This window comes from Phyllopteryx taeniolatus, chromosome 14 (genome assembly GCF_024500385.1).
Source record: "Phyllopteryx taeniolatus isolate TA_2022b chromosome 14, UOR_Ptae_1.2, whole genome shotgun sequence".
NCBI lineage: Eukaryota > Metazoa > Chordata > Actinopteri > Syngnathiformes > Syngnathidae > Phyllopteryx > Phyllopteryx taeniolatus.
Window position 1 is genome coordinate 13,983,952 of NC_084515.1, and position 25,789 is coordinate 14,009,740.

General features: G+C 40.7%; 1 protein-coding gene across 3 annotated transcripts in view; it reads left to right on the forward strand.

The window, feature by feature from the left end:
* The first annotated feature begins 2,925 nt into the window (after positions 1–2,925).
* The window catches only part of pde1cb (phosphodiesterase 1C, calmodulin-dependent b), a 96,501-nt gene continuing 73,637 nt past the window's right edge, over positions 2,926–25,789 (forward strand). For 2 of the 3 annotated variants that reach the window (XM_061797846.1, XM_061797847.1), the window contains exon 1: positions 2,926–3,513. In XM_061797846.1, the coding sequence (XP_061653830.1) occupies positions 3,288–3,513 (226 nt within the window). In that variant the 5' untranslated portion in view covers positions 2,926–3,287. The remainder of the gene's footprint in view (positions 3,514–25,789) is intronic. The other variant, XR_009791818.1, reaches the window with a different exon arrangement.

Genomic DNA, 25,789 nt, shown 5'->3' on the forward strand with positions numbered 1-25,789 from the left:
GTGTTCCTCATGGATTCCAACCTCATTAACGCCTGTATTTTCCCCACAGTGTCATGTCAAAATGTGTTAAATAACATATCACACAAGTGGTGTGAAAGTCTGATGAAAAGCTAGGAAGCGAGCAATATATGCATTTTTTTTTTTTTTTGCATTATTGCGGTTGTATCATTTTGAACTTCTTATGCCACGTAAAAGGGGCAAAAAATAAATGAGAAGCACTACAAACTGTATTGTTTAATCAGTGCAAAGGCAAACGTGGAAAATTATTATTTATGCTGTATTGAGTTACTAATAAGGGCACTTGACTGCAATCTGTTACTGCTAGTTGAGCCACTGTTGATTTGAACAGCTCAGGTTAGTGATGCAAGGATCGATAATATTGATGCCATATTGATCAATACCTGTGTAAGGATGTTGAGTGTTTAGTTCAGCTTAGTTATTATAAAGAAGATACTATGCATATTTTTTGCTACAATTTAAAACAGTTGCCATGTGTCTCAATAACGCCTGTAATATGCTTCCATCATAATCCCTCAATGATTCATAATTATACAAATACACACCTATTGGATTTCTTGTCTTGCTGAAATACAATTCCAATGACGTTGTGTTAAACATAAATAAAAACAGAATACAATGATTTGCAAATCATGTTCAACCTATATTTAATTGAATACACTACAAAGACCAGATATTTAATGTTCAAACTGATAAACTTGATTGTTTTTCGCAAAATAATCATTAACTTAGAATTTTATGGCTGCAACACATTCCAAAAAAGCTGGGACAGGTGGCAAAAAAGACTGAGAAAGTTGAGGAATCCTCATCAAACACCGGTTTGGAACATCGCACAGGTGAACAGGCTAATTGGGAACAGGTGGGTGCCATGATTGGGTATAAAAGGAGCTTTCATCTCTTTGTGAACAAGTGCGTGAGAAACTAGTCGAACAGTTTAAGGACAATGCTCCTCAACGTACAATTGCAAGGAATTTAGGGATTTCATCATCTACGGTCCATAATATCATCAAAAGGTTCAGAGAATCTGGAGAAATCACTGCATGTAAGCGGCAAGGCGGAAAACCAACATTGAATGCCCGTGATCTTTGATCCCTCAGGCGGCACGGCATCAAAAACCGACATCAATGTGTAAAGGATATCATCACATGGGCTCAGGCACACTTCAGAAAACCCATCCATCCATCCATTTTCTGAGCCGCTTCTCCTCACTAGGGTTGCGAGCGTGCTGGAGCCTATCCCAGCTATCATCGGGCAGGAGGCGGGGTACACCCTGAACTGGTTGCCAGCCAATCGCAGGGCACATACAAACAAACAACCATTCGCACTCCCATTCACATCTACGGGCAATTAAGAGTCTCCAATTCATGCATGTTTTTGGGATGTGGGAGGAAACCGGAGTGCCCGGAGAAAACCCACGCAGGCACGGGGAGAACATGCAAACTCCACACAGGCGGGGCCGGGGATTGAACCCCGGTCCTCAGAACTGTGAGGCTGACGCTCTAACCAGTCGTCCACCGTGCCGACTTCAGAAAACCAATGTCAGTAAATACAGTTCGGCGCTACATCCGTAAGTGCAACTTGAAACTCTACTATGCAAAGCAAAAGCGATTTATCAACAACACCCAGAAACGCCGCCGGCTTCTCTGGGTCGTGTCCTCCGGGCCAAAGAGGAAAAGAACCATTCGGACTGTTATAGACGCAAAGTTCAAAAGCCAGGATCTGTGATGGTATGGGGCTGTGTTAGTGCCAATGGCATGGGTAACTTACACATCTGTAAAGGCACCATTAATACTGAAAGGTACATACAGGTTTTGGAGAAACATATGCTGCCATCTAAGCAACGTCTTTTCATGGACGCCCCTGCTTATTTCAGCAAGACAATGCCAAACCACATTCTGCACGTTACAACAGCGTGGCTTCGTAGTAAAAGAGTGCGGGTACTAGACTGGCCTGCCTGCAGTCCATACCTGTCTCCCATTGAAAATGTGTGGCGCGTTATGAAGCGTAAAACACGACAACGGAGACTCCGGACTGTTGAACAGCTGAAGCTGTACATCAAGCAAGAATGGGAAAGAATTCCACCTCCAAAGCTTCAACAATTAGTGTCCTGAGTTCCCAAACGTTTATTGACTGCTGTTAAAAGAAAAGGTGATGTAACACAGTGGTAAACATGACCCTGTCTCAGCTTTTTTGGAACATGTTGCAGCCATAAAATTCTAAATTCATGATTATTATCTAATAACAAAGTTTTATCAGTTTCGACATTAAATATCTGGTCTTTGTAGTGGATTCAATTAAATATAGGTTGAACATGATTTGCAAATCATTGCATTCTGTTTTTATTTACGTTTAACACAACGTCCCAACTTCATTGGAATTGGGTTGTACATTATTAAACACTTCTGGAATAACACTAGACACTAAACTAGTCGCATGGCACATATAACGCGCAGTCACACTCACATTCACACCACAGGACAATTTAGAATCTTCAATTAACGTAATATTCATGCATTGGGAAAGTGGGAGGAAATTATAAAACCTGGTGAAATCCCAAGCAAGATTCATAGATTTGAACCACTAAACTCGGAAGTGTGAGGCGGATCTACTCAACACATCAACACACTCATTTTATTATACTTCATATTTTTTCCCCCCAATTTGTGTTATTTTTCATCTTCATTTCTCATGTATACCTAAAAACGAGTATCAAACCAGTATGACACCTAAAGATGCCATGTTTTTGTGCTACAAAACGACCCAGAAGGTAGCCCTAGTAGTTTTAATATTTTTCCAATGTATTTTCGTGTAATATTTCCGTATCTATGTGTATCGGCACACCAAAGCTCGCGATATCTACCCCAGACGAGGCTTGGGCCAATCAATTAAAGTCAGCCCACCTGTGGTCAAGTTAAGTCTTGTATAAGATCTGTTATGTACCTCTTAATAATAACTCTTGCCGGTGGATTAAAAAATGGCTCACTTCCGGAGCGGGGTGCCCCCTCGGGAGCGGGGTTTGTTGACGGGGCAACTTTCTGCGCGAGTGACGCGTCTGCGGCGGAAAAGCACACCGAGGGAGACGAAGACATGACCCGGCTGAACTCTGTTGTGCCTCGCTTCGAATCACGCTCCGCCGCCATTAGAGGCAAAATGTCACGGCTGGGGGGGTTGACCTAACCTCTCAGCTGAAGACTTGAATCGGAACCGCGTGTTTTAGCTAAAATTGGGCATCCCTTTTTCTTTTTCTCGCCCACCCCTCCCGCCCAGCGATGGGCTCCGTGACTTCCGCCCTGACGAGGACACGCCACGCGCTGGTCAAAGTGGGCTCGGAGCCGGAGAGCCACTCTGCGCCCGAGTCGGCCAGGAAGAGTAGTCGCAAGCCTCCCAGCCAAGCCGCTCGACAGACTTCCCGGCCGTTGCTCGCGGAGGTCCTGAGCCGGCAGGACTCGGACGGAGCCAAGAAGTCAGTCGAGGTCCAACAGAACAAACCGAACGGTGAGTACCTGGAACCGTGCCCACCTGTTTCTCTCGAAAACTTGCCTCATCGTTCAAGAGTCGGAAATCTGTTAGGTTAAGAAAAAATTAAATCCATTCTCATTTTAATATTTGTAATGGTTATTATTAATGAATCCATAGTTGATTAAATCATTAGTTCATAAAATGTCGAATTTACATGAAAACATATTTTGTTTACATTTTATTTTAGGTTAAATAATGGATAAATACAATAGGTCAAATAATATTAAATGTTTATATTTTTTTCATTTATTTTTTTATTTAAAGTAAATCAACCACCTATTTAATGCATTTACCACTGGTTAATTTCCCCCTGACCATTTTTTTAGAATAGGCAGATCATTCAAGAATTAATTTCACTTGCACAGCAGGAGTTTGCCCTCCACCAGTATAATAATATCCATCCATTTTCTTTACCGCTTATCCTCACTAGGGTCTCGGGCTGCTGGAGCCTACCCCATATATCTTCAGCCGGGAGGCGGGGTACACCCTGAACCGGTTGCCAGCCAATCACAGGGCACATGGAAACAAACAAACAACCATTTGCACTCACAATCACACCTATGGGCAATTAAGAGTCTTCAATCCACCTCCCACGCATGTTTTTGGGATGTGGGAGGAAACCGGAGTGCCACCCAGGCACGGGGAGAACATGTGAACTCCACACAGGCGGGGCCGGGATTTGAACCCCAATCCCCAGAACTGTGAGGCAGATGTGCTAACACGTCGCTCACCGTGCCGGCCAATATAATAATAATCGGATACAAACTTATTTTGCGTCAAAGCTTATTGCAAAATAATTTTTATCCCGATTAGTTTATTGACTGATTATTATTGTTAATTTGGTATTGTTTTATAATCAAACATAGCCAAATAAAAGTTAAGCCATATCACACAAGAGGGAGTGAGTGTTGTTGTACTCCCCAACTTTTTATTTTTATTTTTTATTTTATTTTTTTTAAAACGAAGAGCTGCTTCTTTGGTACCGATACTGATTAATACGAAGGGCTAATGATATACACTTCTCAGGCTGCTTCAGGTTCAACTACGTCACTTGCAGGTTATTCATACTACGTCTGCAAATAACGATTATTTGCGTAATAGATTAAACTGACTCTTTTTTTTTTTTCCATAAATTGATTATGATTCAGCTACTGGTTCCTGGGTAAATTGCCAGAAAATGGGGAAAGATAATCAGTTTGCTTTCATGGAGGGGCTACAGAAATCAGAGAATATTTACTGTCGAGAGGCTGAAATTAGAGGACATGGACAATTTGAAGTTAAGCAATGGCTCTAAACCAGTGGTTTTCTAACATTATCACCCTGGAACCTGCATTTTCCTATTGCTAATTCGCCACCCACTTTCATAGACTTTAAGAACAATTGAGCTTTTTTTGTTGTTGTTTAAAAAATACCCTCTGAAAACATGTACAACACATTATATTGTTAAATTCCATTTCAAATGAGTTTGCTGTACTGCCAGACAGGCTGAGTTGCACTATATTTGTTTACAGAGTAACCTCGGTTGTCAACCTTGGTTGGTTTGTCAAATGCAGTGCTCCCACCTGATTAGTGTCCATTGTGTTGTGTACCTCGTAAAGGTATGCATGTAATGTATGCATGTTTTCTTTATTTTTTTTATTTTGAGCAAGTAGAATTGAACAATGAAATCATTTTTTCGTTTGGAAAGACAGCGAAGGTGATTTAAAAGGGCCAGCATTCTCTCTGTCAAAGTGGAAACGCTCAAGTATGAAGCACTTACATGTTTTTGTTGTTTACTCATCAGCTGAAGGTCACACAGAGGTTTGCCTTCAAATAAAATCATCACAATTACCGAGTGCCAAAACTGTTATCATGGAAACAGGAAAAGGACCCTCAGAGGAGACGAGCCCAAGAGCTCAGCTCCTTTGCACTCCACTTGGCAAAGAAAAACAAAAAATCAAACAAAAAAACCTTTTGTCAAGACAAATAAAATTTTCCGGGGACGTTCTGTTTCTCCCACATACAACTGTTGTGTTATTTCTTGCGGCTGGCTGGCTGCGTGTTTGCATCTGCAGATGAGAGCAAGTGGTCACTTCAGAGGTAGGGTTTTGCATATTCTCCTTGAAAGTAGCCATTCACCGGATGAATACCGCGCTCCTTTTGAAGGCCAACCTCAATGCATGCGGCATTTCTCCACTAGCCCTCACTGCGTAGCTGTCCTTGAGACTGAAATAAGCACTACCGTCACTAGTACTGTACGTGCTTTGTTGTACACTCTTAAAGTTAAAGAAAGGAAGTTGAGCTGGTGTGCTAAGATTGATGGCCTCAGTAAACCAAAAAGTGTTAGATTGGGATAATCTCTCTCCAAATGTTTATAACTCCAGTTTGCAGGACTTGTCGCTTTGTGTAGGACTTTGTGGATGTTGGGTATGGGTCAGATTCTGACAGTATGATAATGTTGAGCAAAAATATAATTGCGTCACTGTACAACTCTAAAATATATTGAAAACATTTTTTGGGGGCAAATAACCACAACTAGAATACATGGTATGTGTAGTCAGAACACCCGATTAACATTGTTTTTGGGTTTCTTAAAATGAAATGCTTTTCATAATTCAAATGTCATGTAGTAATTCAGTTCGAACTCAACTTTGTCTGCTCGTGGCTTTTCTTCGTGACCGAAGAGCTCATGAAGGCTCTGTTTACGTCATTCGGGCGTGCTAAGGGCTGAACAAGCCAGTGCGAGACAGGCCACATTATAATAATACAAATATAAATAAGTCATTTTCTAATTAAAGCAACACAAATCCTAATATAATTAAATACCTAAATATCCACTTTGAGGTAAAAATGGTCTTGTTTAGCCAATCCATTCCACTCCTCCACATCCTCCTACAGTTTGGATGACTGCACTGTTTGCAACCCATTCTCTCGACCGCTGCTGCCTCAAACGCCCACAGGCCCAGAGGGAAAGGCCTCTCCCTGGATGACTCCTCAAATACAGCCTCCTCAGTGGCGTTTCTATGACCATGTTGCAGCATAGATTCCCGCTGAGTTTTTCCTCTCCCCAGACCGGTGATGCTCCTGTGTGTTGAGGTGTCTCCTTCCTAGCTCTGTATCAGACATTCCCCGTGGTGTTTCAATTTCAATGACCTACAACTGCATGGAAGACAGTTCACTGATTTAGGGGCTGTTTATATAAGACATTAGAAAAAACCAACTAATTAATTGTTGTTTTGGTGAACTAGGTTCTCACCAAAGTGATTCCAGTCCTAATGCCCAACCTAGCACCAGTGCTTTGCGTTTTAATCACTTACTGAGGAGGAACCAGTTTAGAGTCACGAAAACCATCATGCTGTAGTTCCCCAGCCCTTGGAGGAGCAACCGGGTGCTTAGTTGGTTCTTAAGGGAACGAGCACAGAAGTTACTGTAATACCGGTTCGGCACCAAAACTGGTTTAGCACCGGAGCCAATTTGGTTGGCGTAAGACAAATTTGATGAAAATACTGGTATTGTTCTTGTGAAATCTCAGCTTTTCTAAAATGGAGGATGTCATCAGTAAGATGAACTTTTTAAAAAGTGCTGTTTTTAAACCTGCTCATTGCAACACCTCTTTATTTTTGCAGAAAGTCACTCTTTAATTTGGAGACTGCTTGTTGTATTTTTTTTTTATAATTGAAGTTTATTATTATAACTGCTTTTGGAAGGTCTCTGCATGCCCGAATACTGACCAATTTTTGCAAACGTGTGTGTTTTGGTGGAAATGCACATTTTATTATGGTCTCCAACATTTAATGGTCAAAACTCACTCAGTATAGCCCCTATACCAGTTCCACTAATTGAGATAAAATGATGACAACAGAATGCACCAAAAAGTTCCAATGGCCCTTGCACAAAATTGATCATGAAGTCTGCCATTTTGATTAGGGCAGTAATTTTGGGTGAAATTCTGGGATCGAACTTTGACAAAATCCTCTGTGGGAATTTGCCCAAATGAGTCCCAAATCTGAAGCAGGTATTCTAGACAGATGGGCGATGCCAATTGAAAAGCATTTTTGCCTTCACCATCTATAATGTGGGCGGAGCATGTCATCGTTTGATTATTTTTCTGAGGACTCACCACGGAAAAGTCAGTGCAGGGGTATGGGTTAATTGCTTCATTTTTAATTAAGTGTTGTCTGTATGGACCCCAAGAGAATTATTAGCCGCTGCCAAGTATGGCAGGCTGTTGTAATACAAATAAACAATAAATTGGAGAACTGATTAAAAATGGTGTCAGTTCTAAAGCCTGAAATCAGAATCAGAATCATCTTTATTTGCCAAGTATGTCCAAAAAACACACAAGCAATATGTCTCCGGTAGTTGGAGTACGACAACAGACTTTCAATTGACAGAACACTTTTGAGACATAAAGACATTGACAAAAAACAATCACTGAGCAATAAAGGGTTGCTAGTTATCTGGTAATGTCGGTACAATTTATTTTTTATTTTTTTGACAATCGTGCAAGAAGATGCAGTCCTCTAGCACTTAGAGCAGTTTGAATGACTAATATAGAAATAGTCCGGTGCAATGACCATTGTGCAAAGGGTGCCGAGACTTCAAGGAGTGTATGCAGTTTAAAGTGACTAGTAGTGTGATAATCTGGGACAATGTTGATTGTGCAAATGGTGCAGATACTCCTCAGTCAAATCTTTGATAGCCTGTCTCAAAGGGTAACTTTTGAGCTGTGTTCACACTTCATGTTAGCTAAAATTAAAGCAAACTCTAGCACGATTGTTGTTAAGTACGACCATATTCCAATAGGGATTCTTGAGAATGACATGGATGGTGAAGGTGCCAAAAGATATAATTTATGGACAAAAGTCAAGTCCTTGGAGGTGAAAGTACATTTTATGCACATTTCCTTTGGAGTGGATGTCTTCTCAAGGTTGCAGTTTCAGTCATTCTTTCAAGAAAAATGTGTACATTATCAATACTGTTGTGCAAACAGGAGACTCCCATTACATGTCTCAGCTTCATACATTTATTTTGCTTCCTGAATAAATTATGTTGGCCTATAGCAGGGAAATTACTTTTTTGATTCAATATTGGATTTAGTCTGAAAGGACTTTAAAGATTGATGTGGTCAAAGTCTAGTTGACAGCATGCCTCTTGAAGAAGTGTACCGTATTTTCACGACCATAAGGCACACCATATTAAAAGGCGCAGTCTCAGTTATGGGTTATATTTCTGTATTTAACACATACATAAGGCGCACCGTATTGTTCGGCGCAGGCATGGTAAAACATACGCTAGCCTAAAACATACGGTAGCACGCATGCACGCTAAAACAATGTTTTTTAAAAAGGCAGCGGAAGCAAAACTGAGTTCGGTTGTACTTTATTGAAGTATTTAACAATGTACTCACGTTATTTTTTTGGTCAATCCTCATCCACAAAATGTGAAGTCCTCATCTTCTGTATCCAAAATGAACAGTTGGGCAAGTTCTCAATCAAACACGCCCTCTCGTCATTGTCGGAGTCAGTATTGTTGCCGTGCGGCTCCTCAGAAATGATGCCGGCTTTTATTACGAAAGCTCAAACAGTGCAAACAGACACGTTAACCCAAGCATCCACAATCCATTCACAAATTGTGGCGTAACTCGCCCGGCGGTGCCTCCTAGTCTTAGTAAAGCTGTGTTCGCCATCTGTCATCCATCGCTCCCACGCCGCTCGCAACTTCACTTTGAATGCCCTGTTTACGCCGATGTCCAGCTGTTGGAGTTCCTTCGTCAAGCCTCCCGGAATGATGACAAGCTCCGAGTTATTGCCCTCAGTCGAATGGTGACTGTAGAGACGCTTCACCCGGCTGTTCTTTGCTCATTAATTAATCTATTGCTCGAGTTGGTCTTCCAACTCAGGCCACCTCGCCTTGTTTCCGCGGAAACTCAGCTTCGTTTTCTTGACTTGGCCAAGCTCGTTTTCCTACTTCCTCCACTTGCGAACCATGGATTCGTTGATCTTGAATTCTCTCACTGCTGCTCGATTCCCATCTTCCTTCGCGTAACTAATAGCTTGCAGTTTAAACTGTGCTTCGTAAGCGTGTCTCTTCGTAGGTGCCATTTTCGGGGGTCCTTAGCCAAACCGATGCACATACCGGAGCTATATACCTACTGGGGGGGTGTCTTTAGCGTCCTCTGTCACGCGCACCCTTCCCCCTTTACGTCCGCATGCTGTCCTCAGTCACGTCCGCCTTCCTCTATATAAGTAACGTGTCGGCAGGAAATGCTCCCAGTCAGTCAAGCGGAGCGCTCATTAAAGTCTCCCAACAACATTTATAGATTTTGGAACTCTGTGCACACGTAAGGTGCGCCACATTATAATTGGTCCGGCACAGTAACGAGACAAACAAAACACTCTAATGCACCGCTATGCTGGCACTTGTCCAGCTCAAAAACACACTTCAGAAATCTTGAAACCTGTCAAAAGCAGTACAATTTTGAGTTCAACCAAAATATTCCACTCTGACTGGATTTAAATAGTGTACAGTATATGGATGTTTCCTGACAAAGTAGCAAAGCACCACAACCAATCCGATGAGACCAAGTAGACACTCTGCTTCCGAAATGGTCTCTGAGGGATAAAAAGCTGTGCAGGGAATAGAACAAAACCAAGGAGGAGGCCCCCTCTCGTGCGGCCACGGCATAGCAGCCAGATCGTCCCCTTGGGGGTTTATAGAGGCCAAAAATAGAGCTTCAGGGTCCGATATTCAGCCTTTTTGAGTGGTAACCCTGCTATTATTCCAATACTTTTTTTGCTGCGGTATTGTTTCAGTACGTCTATCGAGTTAATGAATGCAGGTATATTATCAAAGTCAACGTTTTGGTATTTTGACAACACTACTCTACTGGCATTTTCTCACGAGCCATTTGTGTTTTTGTAGCAGAATAATTCACTGTTTAAACTGCTACTGTTGCGGTATCAGCGTGCTTCATTTCCTAAAAAAACAAAACATTCTTCCACTTCTGAAATAAATTTAAATTGCTTGTCTATTAAATCATTTTAATTCTGTACATAGTTTATTTGATTTTATTTATTATAGAATGTACTTCTAGCAATTAGCATGTTTTTGCCATTAAATGTGTTCCTGTTTACACAAAAGATAAGCACCATTATTTTTTGTAATATGTTCCTTTATTGTACTCTGTGTGAATTGAATCAGAATCATCTTTGTTTGCCATGTATGTCCAAAAAACACACAAGGAATTTGTCTCTGGTAATTGGAGCTGCTCTAGTACAACAACAGACAGTAAATTGACAGAGAACACTTTTGAGACATAAAGACATTGACAAAAAACAAAACAGTCACTGAACAATAAAAGGTTGCTAGTTATCTGGTAATGCCGGTATTTTTTTTTTTTGTTGACAATTGTGCAAAAAGATGCAGAGTCCTCTAGGCCTTAGGTACGTACTGAAATGTTCTCCCTGAGAATGAAATGACCTGGATGAATGAGAATATTCACAGGAATGTACCAACCAGCTTTTTTTTGGCCGAGCATTTTACCCCTACATGTTGTTAACATGCAACTTCTACTGTGCAAGTGTCACTGTTATTTTGAAGTAGTTTTTTTTCGTAGTGGTTGAAACCTCAATGGGGGAATGCATCTGCTCATTAGCCAGACAGTTTTGGCGTCATCCGAACGTGACAGATCAACTTGCAGTTTAAGTCCACCGGGAAGGAAATGCGTGGTGGTGTGCTAGACTCGCATGTCTTATCAAAATTTGTAGGTTCTGTTGAACCAACACTGCCGACCATCTGTATCTTCCCCAAAAATCGTTAGCCGTCCTTTACATTTGTTTGGCCATGTTTCCGTTAGGATGTTGCTGCAGCTGGTGTCACATGTGACTGCTTCCCCCAGGTTCCCAGCATTACCTTTTTAAAATATACCTTTAATGAGCATTTAGCAGGGGAGCAGGAAGGTGCCTGGTCTCTCAGTGTCTTAATTACAAGACTGTCACTGTGGTGACAGCAGTGTGGGGACTGAAAAGGCTTGTTTCGTTCCACCGTCTTGCAGAAACCTCTAATGAGCTTGTTTTTGCTGTTCGATTGTGTTATTGTCACGTTGTAAAGCGATTGGGACGCTTTACAAACTGCGAGTCGATTTCTGGATGAACCCACGTTTATACTTTTGACCACAGTAATGTTTTTAGAAAAACAACATGAATAGACTTACCATTGACTTAGTTAGTATTGAGAGACACACTGAAGCTAAATTCTCTTGCTTCTTCCTAATGCAACCCCCTGCCCCCCCAAAAAAACAATAACATACTAACTGCTCACTGTGCACAGTCAAGTGTCAGGCAAGGGATCTAAAACATAATAAAGCAAGAAGACTAAACCACCATTAACAGCTTTAATAAACAAGATATCGCACATGAGAAAACGGCATTACGCAGAGGAAACTGCAGTACCATGTATAAGGGAAATTCAGTACCATAAGACTGTAAATATCACTGTTTATACTAACTTTACGTATACATGTGTTTTCAAGTCTTTATTGAACCAAGACACCCATTTTCAGTTAGAAAAATTCTGTGGCACACCACCAAACAAAAATGTTACAAAAAGTATGAATACGGAAATAATGCTCATCTAAATTTGCTCACAAATTGACCTGCTAAGTGTGAACTCTGGGCCTGTTCAATTGAACACAAAGATCTTATTCTGTTGTATGAACGACAATTGGTGGATCCAAAGGTTTACCTTCTGCCATTAAGTGAAGAGTATTTAATTGTTTTGCCTCAAATGATATGTTGCTGGCATAGCTAGATGAACAAAGATAGATTTGTAATTAATAAATTATAGCTTTTGGACAAATTACATAAAATGTGATTATTTCTGGTGTTGTATCTAATGATCTCTCACGCTCACTAGTGTGCCATGGCACTTTGGTTGGGATTCACCAATTTACAGAACCAACTAAAAATGTGAATGTGGTTTGTATAAAATTCAAAAAATAAATTCACACAGGTCTGTTTGCATGGTCCTGCAAAACAGAAAATTATGGAAAATGCATGCCAGAACAGTAAATGGTGATGTCACTATGACCATGCCACTCACAATACAATACAGTTAGTGTCCTGACTTAAGTTTGTCCAGATATGCGCTATTGCTCGGCCAATTTTTTGTTGTTGTTGTTGTTGGTATAAATTAGCCCTCAGTGTGGCTCCCAAGAAAGTGAAACGTGAAAGTGATTGTACCATTTAAGAAACCCTGTAAGGTGTGCTTGCAGTCCACTGAGCTCTTGCTGGTTAGGTAAGCCCTCCTCATTCCCCGCAGCCAGAGCTGCCATACAGGGGGGTAGGGGGAGGACGAGCTCGAGGCGATCAAGGAGGCGCTTTATAGGCCACGCCATTTAAAGGCACAACACACTGATATACTACGTTGAATGTACTTTTGTGCGCGTTCGGCTTAATTAGCTAATGAAACCATTTTTTCCCTTTTATATTCACATTTTGCAATACAGTGGTTTAAACCTAACACGTTTTGATCAGTTCTGAGTTAAAAAAAACAGTTTCAAGTTGTTTTCTGAGCTTCACTCTACGAAGAGCGACATCGATTTTTGATGCCAGTCTATTGATGCTGCACTGTAAAGACGAACAAATAATACTGAAAATGTATGTAGAAATGGTAACAGTGCCATTGTCAAAACTTTTACCTTTTGAAATCCATTTTCAAATGTTTGCAATTTCATGCTCCAAAACGCAGAAGTTTCTCTTTGCACAAGTTGTTCTACAGGATTCACTTTATTTGGTGTTTGCACTGATCTCACTGGGTTCAAAGCTAAAGCAAGCAGATGTACGTTAGTTCCAACAATTTTAATACAGGCTGAATGTGTTCTGTCACAGTTGCGTTATTCTGCTCATTGCCCCTGTCACAGAGGGAAGCAACAACACTGTCTCTACTATGAGAACTCGCAGCCTAATGAGTGCTATTTGCCATATTAACCTCTTGTCACTGTCCTGGCGTAATGCATCTGTCATGTCTGAAAGGTCCCGCCGTTGCTTAGCGACAGCGAGTTGCCCCCTTCGTAATGACCCTTGGAAAAAAAAAAATAGAACCTTGACAAGGATTCGGCAGATATATGGCGGCTGGCGACACCTCTCTGAGCAGGTTTTGCACATCACGTGTCTGTAAAAATGGACCCAGGCATTGAAAACAATTCAGGCGTCCGACTGCATGACAGTGTATTAAGTGCAACTTCACCAGAAGGCGTAATGTATTTTTATGCTGCATGAGCAATTTTGCGATCAAGCGAACAATTATTTATGTAAGAATCCTGAACTCCTGTTTCGATGCCACTGTCATTGTCAGCATCATACTGTATGAAGGGTTTTACCATTGTGTGAATGTGACTGCACCCCCCCATATTCCCAGTTAGGCATTTGCCTTGTCGCTGATTTAAAATAAAACAGGGTTAGGGGGAACCTATCTCACGTTATTTGCTGAAAAACTCACTTATTTGCTGTTTTGTGCTGAGGCCAAAGCCATGTCTAATATATATTAAAAACAATATTGCTTTGGCTCCATCTTGTGGCATCTTGGTGCTAAGGAACTATGTTCAAGTCAGGGCAGGAGCTTCATTTCGCCAGGTCATGGGCTTGTCTAATAGAGAAAAAAAAAAGTGCTTTGCTGTGATCTTATGGCATCTGTAGGAAATTGCAAACCTTTTTCGGTGGATGTCAATTACTTGTGTATTTTACGAACTCGCTGCAGGGCTCAGTCCCTCTCCCCCGCGAATAGGGGGGTGCACTGTATATATAATATTCTAAACATAATTAAATATTCTTTTAACAGGAGAACCTTTAACCCTTAATCAGCTGAGTGAATCGACAGCGCCTTTTATTGCTGTTGTTTCAAGACTCTATGAATCAACAATTAATTTTACACAATTACGCAAGTAATAAATTACATGCTAATACAGATGTGCGAGTTACTTGTCCCTCTCTGAATGTAGAAAAACTAACCAAGACAAAAATATAACGTTTAGTCAAGTGTAATAAATCAGTCAAACATCCGTTCTCTTTTAATACATTTTTTTCCCCACAATTTTAAACTGTCTTAACAGTTGTGACATGATTTCATGAAGAATTACAGCAAAGTTTTACCGTATTTTTTTTTTTAAGCCCCTGTTTTGAGGGGGTGGTTCTGTCTCATGCAAATGAGCCACTGTTCATCTCACCACCCTCTACTGCGGTTCAATGTTGAGGACATCTTTCTCAATACTAGGGGACTGTGATGAGATGAGTTGCTTCTAACTTGTGGAAGCGGGAGCCCACAGTGTGAAGAAAACAATGAGTGCCCTAAAAGATAACCAAAGTATCACTCGTGGAGAAAGTACTTCAACACCAAGCCGCAGAATTACACATCCAAATTAGTGGATCCGATAGTTGGATGGGTGGGCAGACACTCCAGACTCAACTTCTCTATAGAAGCAATTGAAGTCGAGGTAGTTTATTGTTCGTTACAGAGGAAAGTGGACCTTTGTCCTTATCAAAACAGGCTTCCCAGTATTGTAATAAAACAATTATGCAGTACTTGTTTAATCCATATTACTCTGCCTTATTGTATTATGATATTGCGTGTTATTCCGATAGAGCGTATTCACCTTCAACTGCTTGCTATTTTTTTTGTCTTTAGCAGGTCTACGTAAAACACAACCCTGCATTGACGCAGTTCAAAGTTAATACCCATCACACAGTTGACTAAAGCACGATGAAAACAAAAGACAGACGTACACTCATAGCTGAGTGTGTTATGCAATGTCCTCGGTAACTCCTAAAATGCATTGTATAATACCAAATGCATTAAATGGGAACAAAATAGCACCCTATACAGGAAGAAAAATAGCACCCTATACTATTGTACTTTGGAAATACATATAGTAATAACATTCCATAATTAGATAGAATGTGAATTAAACAGTTTGTGCACCATTATTTATTCATTGTGAATACTTCTGGTCTGTGATTTGGCTACCAGGGTGGCAGCATAATACAGTCATGCACAAACAAATGAAGAAGAGTTTCACAACTACTCTCCTTGACTCAGTAAGCTGGAGTAATATTTGCTTTTCACAGGGCAAAAATATATGCATGTGAGAATTATTTTTTTTTGTTTGCATATGCTGATGCACTGTTTCTTTTCAAATATATGTTGTTAAAGCTTTATAACACCGGCTGCCAAACTGCTGCTTGCTGTGAAGTGAGTGAACTGTCATCGTTTAGTGCTCGTATCTAAAATTTTGCTCACAAGTTGAAGCAAAAAATCAGCCAAAACACGCAAGTTGGGTCATTCTTACCTCAAGGCACTACTGTCATTTCATTAACAAAAGTATTGAGACACATTGACTGTGACTTTGGACATCAGTTGTTCTTATTGCAGAAAAACTGGAATCAACTCCATGTGTTTAGCAATTTTCCTGGAGGTGTAATGGCCTGGTAGTGTTGCATGGTGGGAGTGGGACAAAATGAGGATGTTCACAAATGGCCGCGGCGGGTCTGTGTTGGAGGCTGGAGTCTTTCGGAGCCCTTAGCAGCACCAGCGGCCAAAATGAGCCAGAGGGTAATTACAAGTGGCGGTCGTAATAAGTCTCTTGGAGATATGGGGGCTTACTCTGACTCGAAGTTATAATTGGATAGATGATTGTGATGGCTCTCCATATCCAGAGACACTGCTGTAACAATAGAATGAATGCATCATTTGGCGTCTACGGTGCTGTTATAGCTTATGATTACGTCCCCCATCTGACGACACGCAAATTATTCAATATTTGGTGATCACTCACATGACACTCACCTCCATGTGTAACCGCTCTGTGTTTAATAGTACTGGAGATGGTTTTGGGGAACATGCTTTGCCCCATAGAGCCCTACAGAATTGAGTTTTTACATGTTTGTTTTACAAGGATACTCTAAACTGATAGCTGTGTGTCAGTTGTCTGTCGCAGACCCGCATCATCAGATTTTCTTTTACTTTCTCAACGTGCCAGAAATGTCTTAAATTTTGACATATGTCTTACATTATTTGCCAAGAGGTTGAATTAAAACTGTCATTTACCAACTTCCCGACTAGGTACAGCTACTGCACAAAAGCTCCTTTCATGCAGAGCCTGCAAAATTGCCGAAACACAACATTTTACATTTTACAGGAATTCCTCGGTTTACAAAGGAGTTCCCTCCTTGCGGAACGTGACGTAGTCCAATAAATATTGGTCTGAAAACCCTTGTAGTACAACTGTTTTTCAGACAATTTTTCTTTGCAGTTGTGAATTTACTACTGTGTTAGCCTAGGTTAGTGACAAGCTATGTGACAAAATTTGCCAAAAATGACACCTGTCAAAAGGCGGTGTCTGGTTGGAACAGCCACTTCAACCTGAGTACAACCCAGCAAGAATTTTGATAATCGGATGACGGGTTCCGGAGAAATTTAGCTTTTTGTGTCGGAAATGATGGTCTTTTTGGGGATGTTTTTGTGTGATTATTGCCTATAAAAAATCTGGTCCAAAAATACCTTCAAATTAGAGTAAATCTAATTGGCTGATGAGTTTCAGTTAATTTTCACAAGTCGCTGATATGGGCTGAAACTATGAGAATAATAAATGACAATACGTTTTTTCCCTTTGTTTTGATACAAAGGTACATTTGGAAAATCTTTAGCTTTAAAGATTAAAAAAAATAAATAATCTATTTACAAAACAACCTCAGGTTTTTTGATAAAATATTTGCGTCAGTTTGTCATCTATGTGTGTGCACAATAACTGACCACAGTTAATGTATTTTAAGGCACAAAACTTTAAGTGATAGGTATTTGGAACTGAAAACTCTAGTATCGCACTTTAAAATGTAATCAATTTATGAAGACCTAGGAATGATTACCATTCCATTTTCTACATGAGCATAATAATCCTCAAAATTATCGTTCGTCCCCAACACCAACACAATGTCTTATGTATTTTTTCAGTTTGAAATTCATTCTGTCGGCCAGAATGTACCTCCTAGTGGGCCTGTTCTTGCCCACGGGCTGGAGGTTTGACACATGGTATAGCAGGTGTCCTTGGTTTGTGACGTGATCAACATGAGGTTTTGAAATTCCGCCTGGTGCAGAATGAACTAGTTTGCGCAGCGCTGTAAAAATATCTGGTCACATGGCAGAAGGAGGCAATATCGCCGCCCTCCTTACTAGCTTTTATTTTGTTTCATATTTCTTACCTTAAAGGGATTATTTAAAAAAAAAATATATATATTTTTTACATTTTTTTAGACAAATATTTACTGTAGCTATGACTTACGGATAACTGCTGAGTGAGCGTACCTTGGTGATAGACTTGTTTGTTTTAGGTTTTAATGGTAAAAACATTTAATTTGATTTGAAAACAAACTAAAAAGGACTTGAGAGGAACTAAGTTGCATATCGCTCCCTGGGACTTAAACACAGCATTTTAGAGTCTTCTGGATTTTTTGTTAACGACACCTTCTCTGTGTAAGTGAATAGTCTTTTTTTTCTTATTTTGAAACCACACTTTTCAGTTCACCTGGAAGACTGTTTGCCTGCCGGGTGGGCGATGCTGGTCAGCAGCAATTGGGCTCAGCGGTTACCTCCTATGAACAAACCTTCTAGGAACAGATAATTACCCGCTACGTTTCTTAATGGGTGTCTTTTTGTGGGAGATGTTTATCTTGGATGGATGACACACCCGGTGACCCCCGTCTATTAGAGGGAACATGGCATGATACAAGTCCTCAGTTGAAGGGAATAAAATGGAATAATTTGGTTGAGGCTTGCACTACATTACTATATATGGAGCCCAAAAAAGTGAAATCCTGAATATGAAGTGACATTTAAGAGCTGTATGACTGTTGCGCTATTAGCATCTCAGATGAAAGGGAAAGTGCGTACAGAGCGCTCGCCGACCCATGATCAGACGGGGACAATAAAGAGGGAAAGAAATTCTGGAACTAAATGTCAGATGGTGTTAATAAGGGGAACTTTAAATTATTTGGTCTGTGTGTGTGTGCGCACATGCGCGTGTACATGTGCTCATTATGGGCTTCGTCTTTCTGTGCCTGATTAAATAAGCATCTACAAAATGAAAAGGCAGCGGCATTGATTTAATGACTTGTCGGTACTCAATACACATAATCACTCCTGTGCTGTTTCCCATGATATTTTTGACGTCTCGATAAAATCTTTTTTTTTTTTTTTTTTTTTTTAATCTCCCTTAGAAATTATTAGCCAGCAAAACCAGAATAGAATAGATTCCGACAGGAGTTTGTCACACCAACTCTGAGCCTCCGACGCTGAACACTCTTCCTAAGTAGGAGGAGTCATGTGCTGTTAAAGATATCTAGCGATGTCCTCCCCTCCCAACCGCCCACTTTACACCTACCATACCTCTTAGGAGAGAGAGAGAGAGAGAGAGAGAGAAAAGGGAGTGTGAGGGAGAGACTGAGAGAAACAGATGGTCAAAAGCCATAAGTTGAAATGAGCTTGTTGAGGTGTGAGGAAATGGGACGGAGGGAGAAGATAAAGTCGGGGTGGTGGCGGCAATGGACAGGAAGGTCTGTGACTGAAAAGGTAGCGAGTGTGACAGTACTCCGCCAGCACTGAGCACCAACTTGAGTCCAATGACTAGTTTCCCCTCCCACAAGGACAGCTACTGAACTGCACAAAGACTCAACAATTGAAAGAGAAGATTATAGGCACCGACCGGGGTGCCCGAGCCATGGAGGCGAACTCCAAGAAGCACCGCTTCCGGAAGGGTCGTAGCGCTACTTTCAGCATCGACGGCTTCAACATCACCATAGGTAAGACTTTGTGTGCATGTTACATTCAAGCCTCAGCTCGGCGCATTAGTCCAGTCACCTGAAGTTGTTGCTTGCCGCTGCACTGCGAGCCCTCCATGGAAACAAGCAAGCTTTCAAACCGCCGCTGACGTCACCTGGGATTCATGCTATTGTCCTGACAACCCAAGTGTGGAGGAACCTGGGGGGGAGTAGGAAACTAAAAAAACAAATCAATGCAAAAATGTCGTTAAATCTGACATTTGTTCAAGAAGAGGTCATTTTGTAGTTTGGTCACATGTGGCACTTTTACTGGTGGTAAGCAAGTCCTGATAGTGAACTTTCCTGTGTTCGTGGAAAAAATAAGAGGTGTGTCAAAGTTCCAGGACTGGTGTTCCAAAAGATATACAGTACATAGTTCAACCTCAAACTACTATTTTCCCCTTCGATGCGGGCCAGACGATCAACCAGCACCTCCACAAAGAGATCCTGTGGCGTTTCCTTTGTTCAATGCTTGCGAAGAGGCGACAGTTGTGGGAGGACAACTTATGGCTGCTTCACCATGACAGTCCGCCTGCCCACAATGCCCTGGGCATCTGACAGTTCCTGGCTGAGAAGAACATCACCATGCTGGAGCAACCTCCCTACTCACCCGACCTGGTTCTGTGTGATTTTTATTTTTTCTTCTTACCAAGCTCATGGCGGTCAACAAGGGGACTTGTTTTAAGGACGTGGATCAAGATGGCCATGATGATGGCTCTGTGGAGGATTCTGGAAGAATCCTTAAAGGAGCACGTTCAGGCTGGGGAAGTGTGTCAGTGTGATTAGATAGAGGGGACAACTTGTAATTTGGGGTTTGTATTTGAAATACAGTGGACCCCCGCTATTCGTGGTGGATAGGGACCGATCCCAACTGCGAATGGTGAAAATCTACGACTCTTTTGTGATATCAGTCATGGAAGTGACACACCTCGTACATATACCAGGGTGTTCACAGGTACTTAAAGATCAGATGAATTCGAGATGTTTCTAAATATATTACACATTTGAAGATAATTTCTGAAAATGTGGAGACTGAGAACTATGTAGTACTGAATTGGTGAGATATAGTGTTTTAACTTTTTCACCATTTCAGTTTTCCTGATCTTAGGGAGGCCGCACGGTGACCACCTCACAGTTCTGAGGACCCAAGTTCAAATCCACCCTTGCCTGTGTGGAGTTTGCATGTTCTCCCCATGCCTGCGTGGCTTACACATGATTTGTGATGTGTTCATTCTAAGAATGCATGGTCATAATTTTGATCAAAGATGCCCGAAAGTCTTTAAAAAGTGTTAAAATGTACTTTGATAAGCCAACAAATATGCTGTTAAACAGAAGACATCAAAATTAGGGCCACCGGCAATTTATTTCTCTTATGAATTGGGGAAATTGCCTTCTAAAACTTTTATTAGCCTGTTTTAAGTAAATTATTAAGATTCTTAACCATTCTAGTGGATAATTTAGTTACCTATTGGTAATAGTAAAACTTTACCTTCACTTCGATGCCTGGAGTTTTACAGTTATGAGTCTTCAAACTCTCAGGTTTGTCGTATTTTGAAATCTATTGAGTTCTCATGTGACAAACTATGTTTTGCATGACTTGAGAGGTGTATTTTTCCTGAACATTGTTGATTGAATACATATTGTTACGACTTCAAGGTTTTTTAAATGAGAGGTTCCTCACTGCATAGCTAGATGATGATGAGGGCAGGTGCAGCAGCTTGAGAAAAATGAAGACCACATATTTTTAAAACCTACTCAGCCAATGTTATAGGTTTTTAAGTCATCCTACCAGTGTGGAAACGCCACAAAATGGGCTGCAAAAACTCACTTTGTTGTGTGTTTGGTTTGAGGGTGAGGCCATTTTAGCCTTACTGTTAGGGGTGTCCCGATCAGCTATTTATCGGATAATGTTCCCATATCAGCACACAAACGAGTATCGGCTTATATCGGAATGGACTAAAATGTCCGATACAAGCACTCTGATACAAGAAGTCCATTCCAGACGCTGCTCCACTGCCTCTTTCCAGCAGAGAAATCCAACTTTATGCATTTTTAAATTACTGCTGCAGAAGTATATAAGCTAGAAATAAAATGCGTGAGCATTTTTTTATTTTATTCATTACATTTTCAAGTTTATGTTCCCAGTGTTGTCCTGAGCCAAATGCAACAAAATTTCATTCTGTATGTTGTGCCTACCTGATTAAGTCTAAAGTATAATTTGTATTTGTTTGATTTATTTGTAAATGTATTTTATTCAATTGTATAATATGCTTATGTTTAAATTAAACAATGGTTATTTAACTCTTTAGAACGTATATGTCAAACTCAGGCCCGGGGGCCAAATTTGGCCCACGATGTAATTATATTTGGCCCGCGAGACCAAATCAAATGTGTATTAGAGCTGGCCCGCCAGTATATAGCCCATGCGCCCCTAATATTACAAATCCAAGAAGGCTTTGCTAGTGTGTTTGTTGGCTCATCAGTCGAGACCGGCGAGCACCCCTTCCCTTTCTGTTGCAGTCGTTAGCAACTATTCTACCAGTCTCCTCGAGCAAATTTACACTTCCCCTTCCCAAAAATGGCCAAACGAAAGATGGAAAACTGTTAACTTCCATGACAGGTGGGAGGCAGTTTGTCTGTTCACTAAAGTAAAAGACAGACCTGTTTGTCGTGTGCGGAGCAACGTGGCTGTAACAAAGAATATAACATTGATTTAAAAAAAAAATTTTTTTTAATGCTCTATCAACTCCTAGGCAGGGACTGTAGTTTGAAGTTTGGATTTTTATTTTTTGGGGTTGTTTTGTTGTTGGCCTTTGGGAAAAAAAGGTTTACATCAAAAAAGGTAGTTGGGGATAGATAAATAGAAGATGGAGAGACAGAAGAATTCATGTTCTCTATTTAAATACAAAACAACAAACAAATGCCACTGTCTTTTATCACAAATTTGATTTCTCCTGTTTATAATGTTGAAGTTTGTTTATTACAGATTCAGTGTTTAAGCAAAATTTAAGTTTGTTGTCATATGATAAACTTTAACGCTACATTTCTGGGGCGAAGGGAAACATGGACATCGCAGTGATTTTTTATTTTTTTATTTTTTTTTTTTTCCCATTAAATATTGAGTTTGACCCGCAGGGTTGTCCCAATTTTTAATTTTGGCCCACTGTGAATTTGAGTTTGTCACCCCTGCTTTAGAATATTTTTTTGTTGCATTTATTGGTAATTTTTTTCAGATTTTCATTTATTCAGAATCAGAATCATCTTTATTTGCCAAGTATGTCCAAAACACACAAGGAATTTGTCTCCGGTAGTTGGAGCCGCTCTAGTACAACAGTCAATTTACAGAACACTTTGGAGACATAAAGACCTTGACAAAAAACAACAATTGTGCAAAAAGATGCAGAGTCCTCAGTTCGAATGGCTAATATCGCAATAGCGATATTGAACCCGTTTGTAACATTCCCTAAAACAAAACAAGTCATAAAAGTATGTATGATTCCTGCTGATATCGGATCAATATCTGCATCTCAAGGACTGCAATACTCCAGGCTGCAATATCGGTGTCGTATCGGAAGTGAAAATATTGTATCGGGACAACCTTACTCACTGTGCCACACTTTTGAAAACACTTCATCCATTTGTTTCCAAACTCCGTTGAACCAAGACTCATATTTTCACACATTCTCACCACCAAACTACAACAACAACACAAATCACAAAAAGAGGATGCATTAGTTAATTGCATACCTTCTGACATCTAGTGGAAGAGCGTTGACTGTAATTGTTCTAAATGTCGCTAGCATAGCTGCGTAGATACATCATTTGTAGTGAAAACGGTTTTTGTACCAATGAAGTAGTTTTTATTCATTTTTTCTTAATTTAAAAATTATTATTATTTTTAAACCTGTCGTGTTTAGTAATGCAGAATGGAGGATCTCTGTACCTTTTTATGCAGGAGGAGTTTTTCTGTGTTTCATGTACTGCGTCTGTGGTAACTTATTATGATGGACATTTATTGAAAATCGCAGATGGACAGAATGAGGTTTGATAGGGAAGAGACAGAAAACTTGAAGTGAAATTTAAACATTTGCCGTTGCACCCAATAATCTCTCAAGGCACATGGTGCACTGGTTGGGAATTGCTGGTCTAAGCATCCGTTTTGATTGTCTCCAATTCTTGAAGATGATCTTATGGTCCAAGATTACTCAGAAAGAAGATATGCAATCTGTCCTGAAATAATCTCCTGGTGTCCCTCATTGAAGCCAAAAACACAACCCTGAGAGTTTGAGCTCTAGTAAATTGACTTTCCATTTGCATGGGAGTAAGTCTCAAAATCCGCTCTTGTCACATGCGATCTATAATTCAATGCCACGCTCTCGGCAAGCATGGCCAGTTGTCATGCCAACCTAGAAGAATCACAATCAATGGCTTCGCCGGGCCGGGGTTCTCGGTGCAGACGGTTGAGTTCCCCAATCACCACCTGAAGCACCGCTCCCTCAATGCCCCTCACGTCCAGTGCTCTATTAAATGTGGAGCCTAGCCACTGATGTTTGGACTCCCAACTGTGGTGCTCTGTCGCGAGCAGAGCTCGTTAGAGCCGCAGTGTCTCTATTGATGATACACAGTTCTGTAAACACATTTCACCTTCACCCTTAGCCTGTCAGGGTAAAGACAAACCAGATGTTTTTCTGTGTTACTGACAGTTTCTAATCTTTCTTTTTTTATTAAAGTTTTTTAGTGAGCCAGTTTTGTTTCACATATGAATATAACAAGAAGTAAACCTCTGGGTACACACAAACCCATTTTTAACATCTTAAAGTCCCTGTAATGTGAACTTCTAGATTGTATACACCACAGAGAAGTGTTGTTAACAAAACTGCCAAATTTGAATGGTTAAAATAAAAAAATTACCAAGTATATAAAATGAGGCTTAAAAATTGTGAAAAATCAAGCTCTTTTCTCCTCTCTCAAACGTTTTGTGAAATGACGCCCCACTTAAATGTCCACTGTCGATCAAATACCTATTATGACCAGGAAAATTGATGCTACTTCTAGTATTTCGCTTATGCCTACTCATTCTTACGTGTTTGAGCTGTAAAAATACATCTGCTTAAAGCCTCTGGTGGCAGGAATGTATATCCCACTGAGTCGTTACGGCGCTTTTCCTGGCTGTGACAGTGAGGCCCTCAAAAGAGGCCCCCATTCACACGCTGCCTGTCAAGCCGGACAATTAAAGTTTCCCCCCCCTCGCTCTTCTGTCCTTTTCTGTGTGATGTGCACTCACAGCAAACAACAAGGCACTACAAAATCGTCTTGCCAGCCTGAGGTCCCTGTGTAGTCAAACCCACCCCCACACACCACCACTCTTTTGTCTTTCTCTGCGTGATGTTCACGCACTCACGGCAGACAACGAAGCGCTCAAAAGCGGCCACACCGGTGAATTATCCAAAGGGAAGATGGACTTTCATTGTGTAGGCATAGCTAGCAAAGCTAGAAGTCACAACAACAGAGGGCAAAGCCCCGTGAGGGAGACCAGGAACATGGGCAGCTAGTTTCTGTGGGTGTCTGGATGTAAGCTTTGGCCTACTGTAGCTCCCTGCAAGTGTTCTCATTATTTTATTTGTGTGCTTGACTGTATCGTTCAACAAACATCAGAAAGTGCATCTGTAACTATCGCGTTCCTTTAAAAAAAAATGTGTTTGTGGCAGCGTATCTGAAGCTCACTTGTAATAAATGTTTTAGATTGCAACACAAGGAAAAAAAATAATAAAGCACCAAACAATGGCTCATTTCTCAAGGTAAAGTAAGTCAAGGTACCAAAGAAGAAGCTGTGCTGACCCTTATCTTATCTTGTAACTACATTATGGTTGCAAGCTCTTCTCCTTGTCATTTTTATTATGGTGAATGATCGTTGTTAGAAAAAGCACGATTATGCGTCAAAATGAAAATAATGTATTCTTCACAACACATGCACATTTCAGTTTGAGATCCTCATTGCTCCAATGAAATGAAGACTCGAGTGACCGCCAGAAATGATACAAGTACAAGGCTACCTCACAACCTTAAGTTTATTGAGGTTCATTCTCCAATTAGTCTTTCCTGTATCTAAAGGACCTTGTCAAGGGTGCAGAGAGATGCCAGACAGCAAAAACATAACTAGCTATATTAGTCCCAGAAACATTTTTATACCTGTGGATTATGTTAATGTTCTTAGAAATCAATTGCAATGATGTCTCTATCAGTTGTAAGTTAAATTTACCACCTGGTTGTTTATCCCTCCCCAAGGAGAGGATGTTGCCCCCTCTTTCATCTGGTTTTAGACTGCAGATGGTCAGGTCCACCCAGGATTTATGTCCTGCAGTGGGCCACGCTTGGAGATGGGGTTCAACCACAGAGGACGCCAGGAG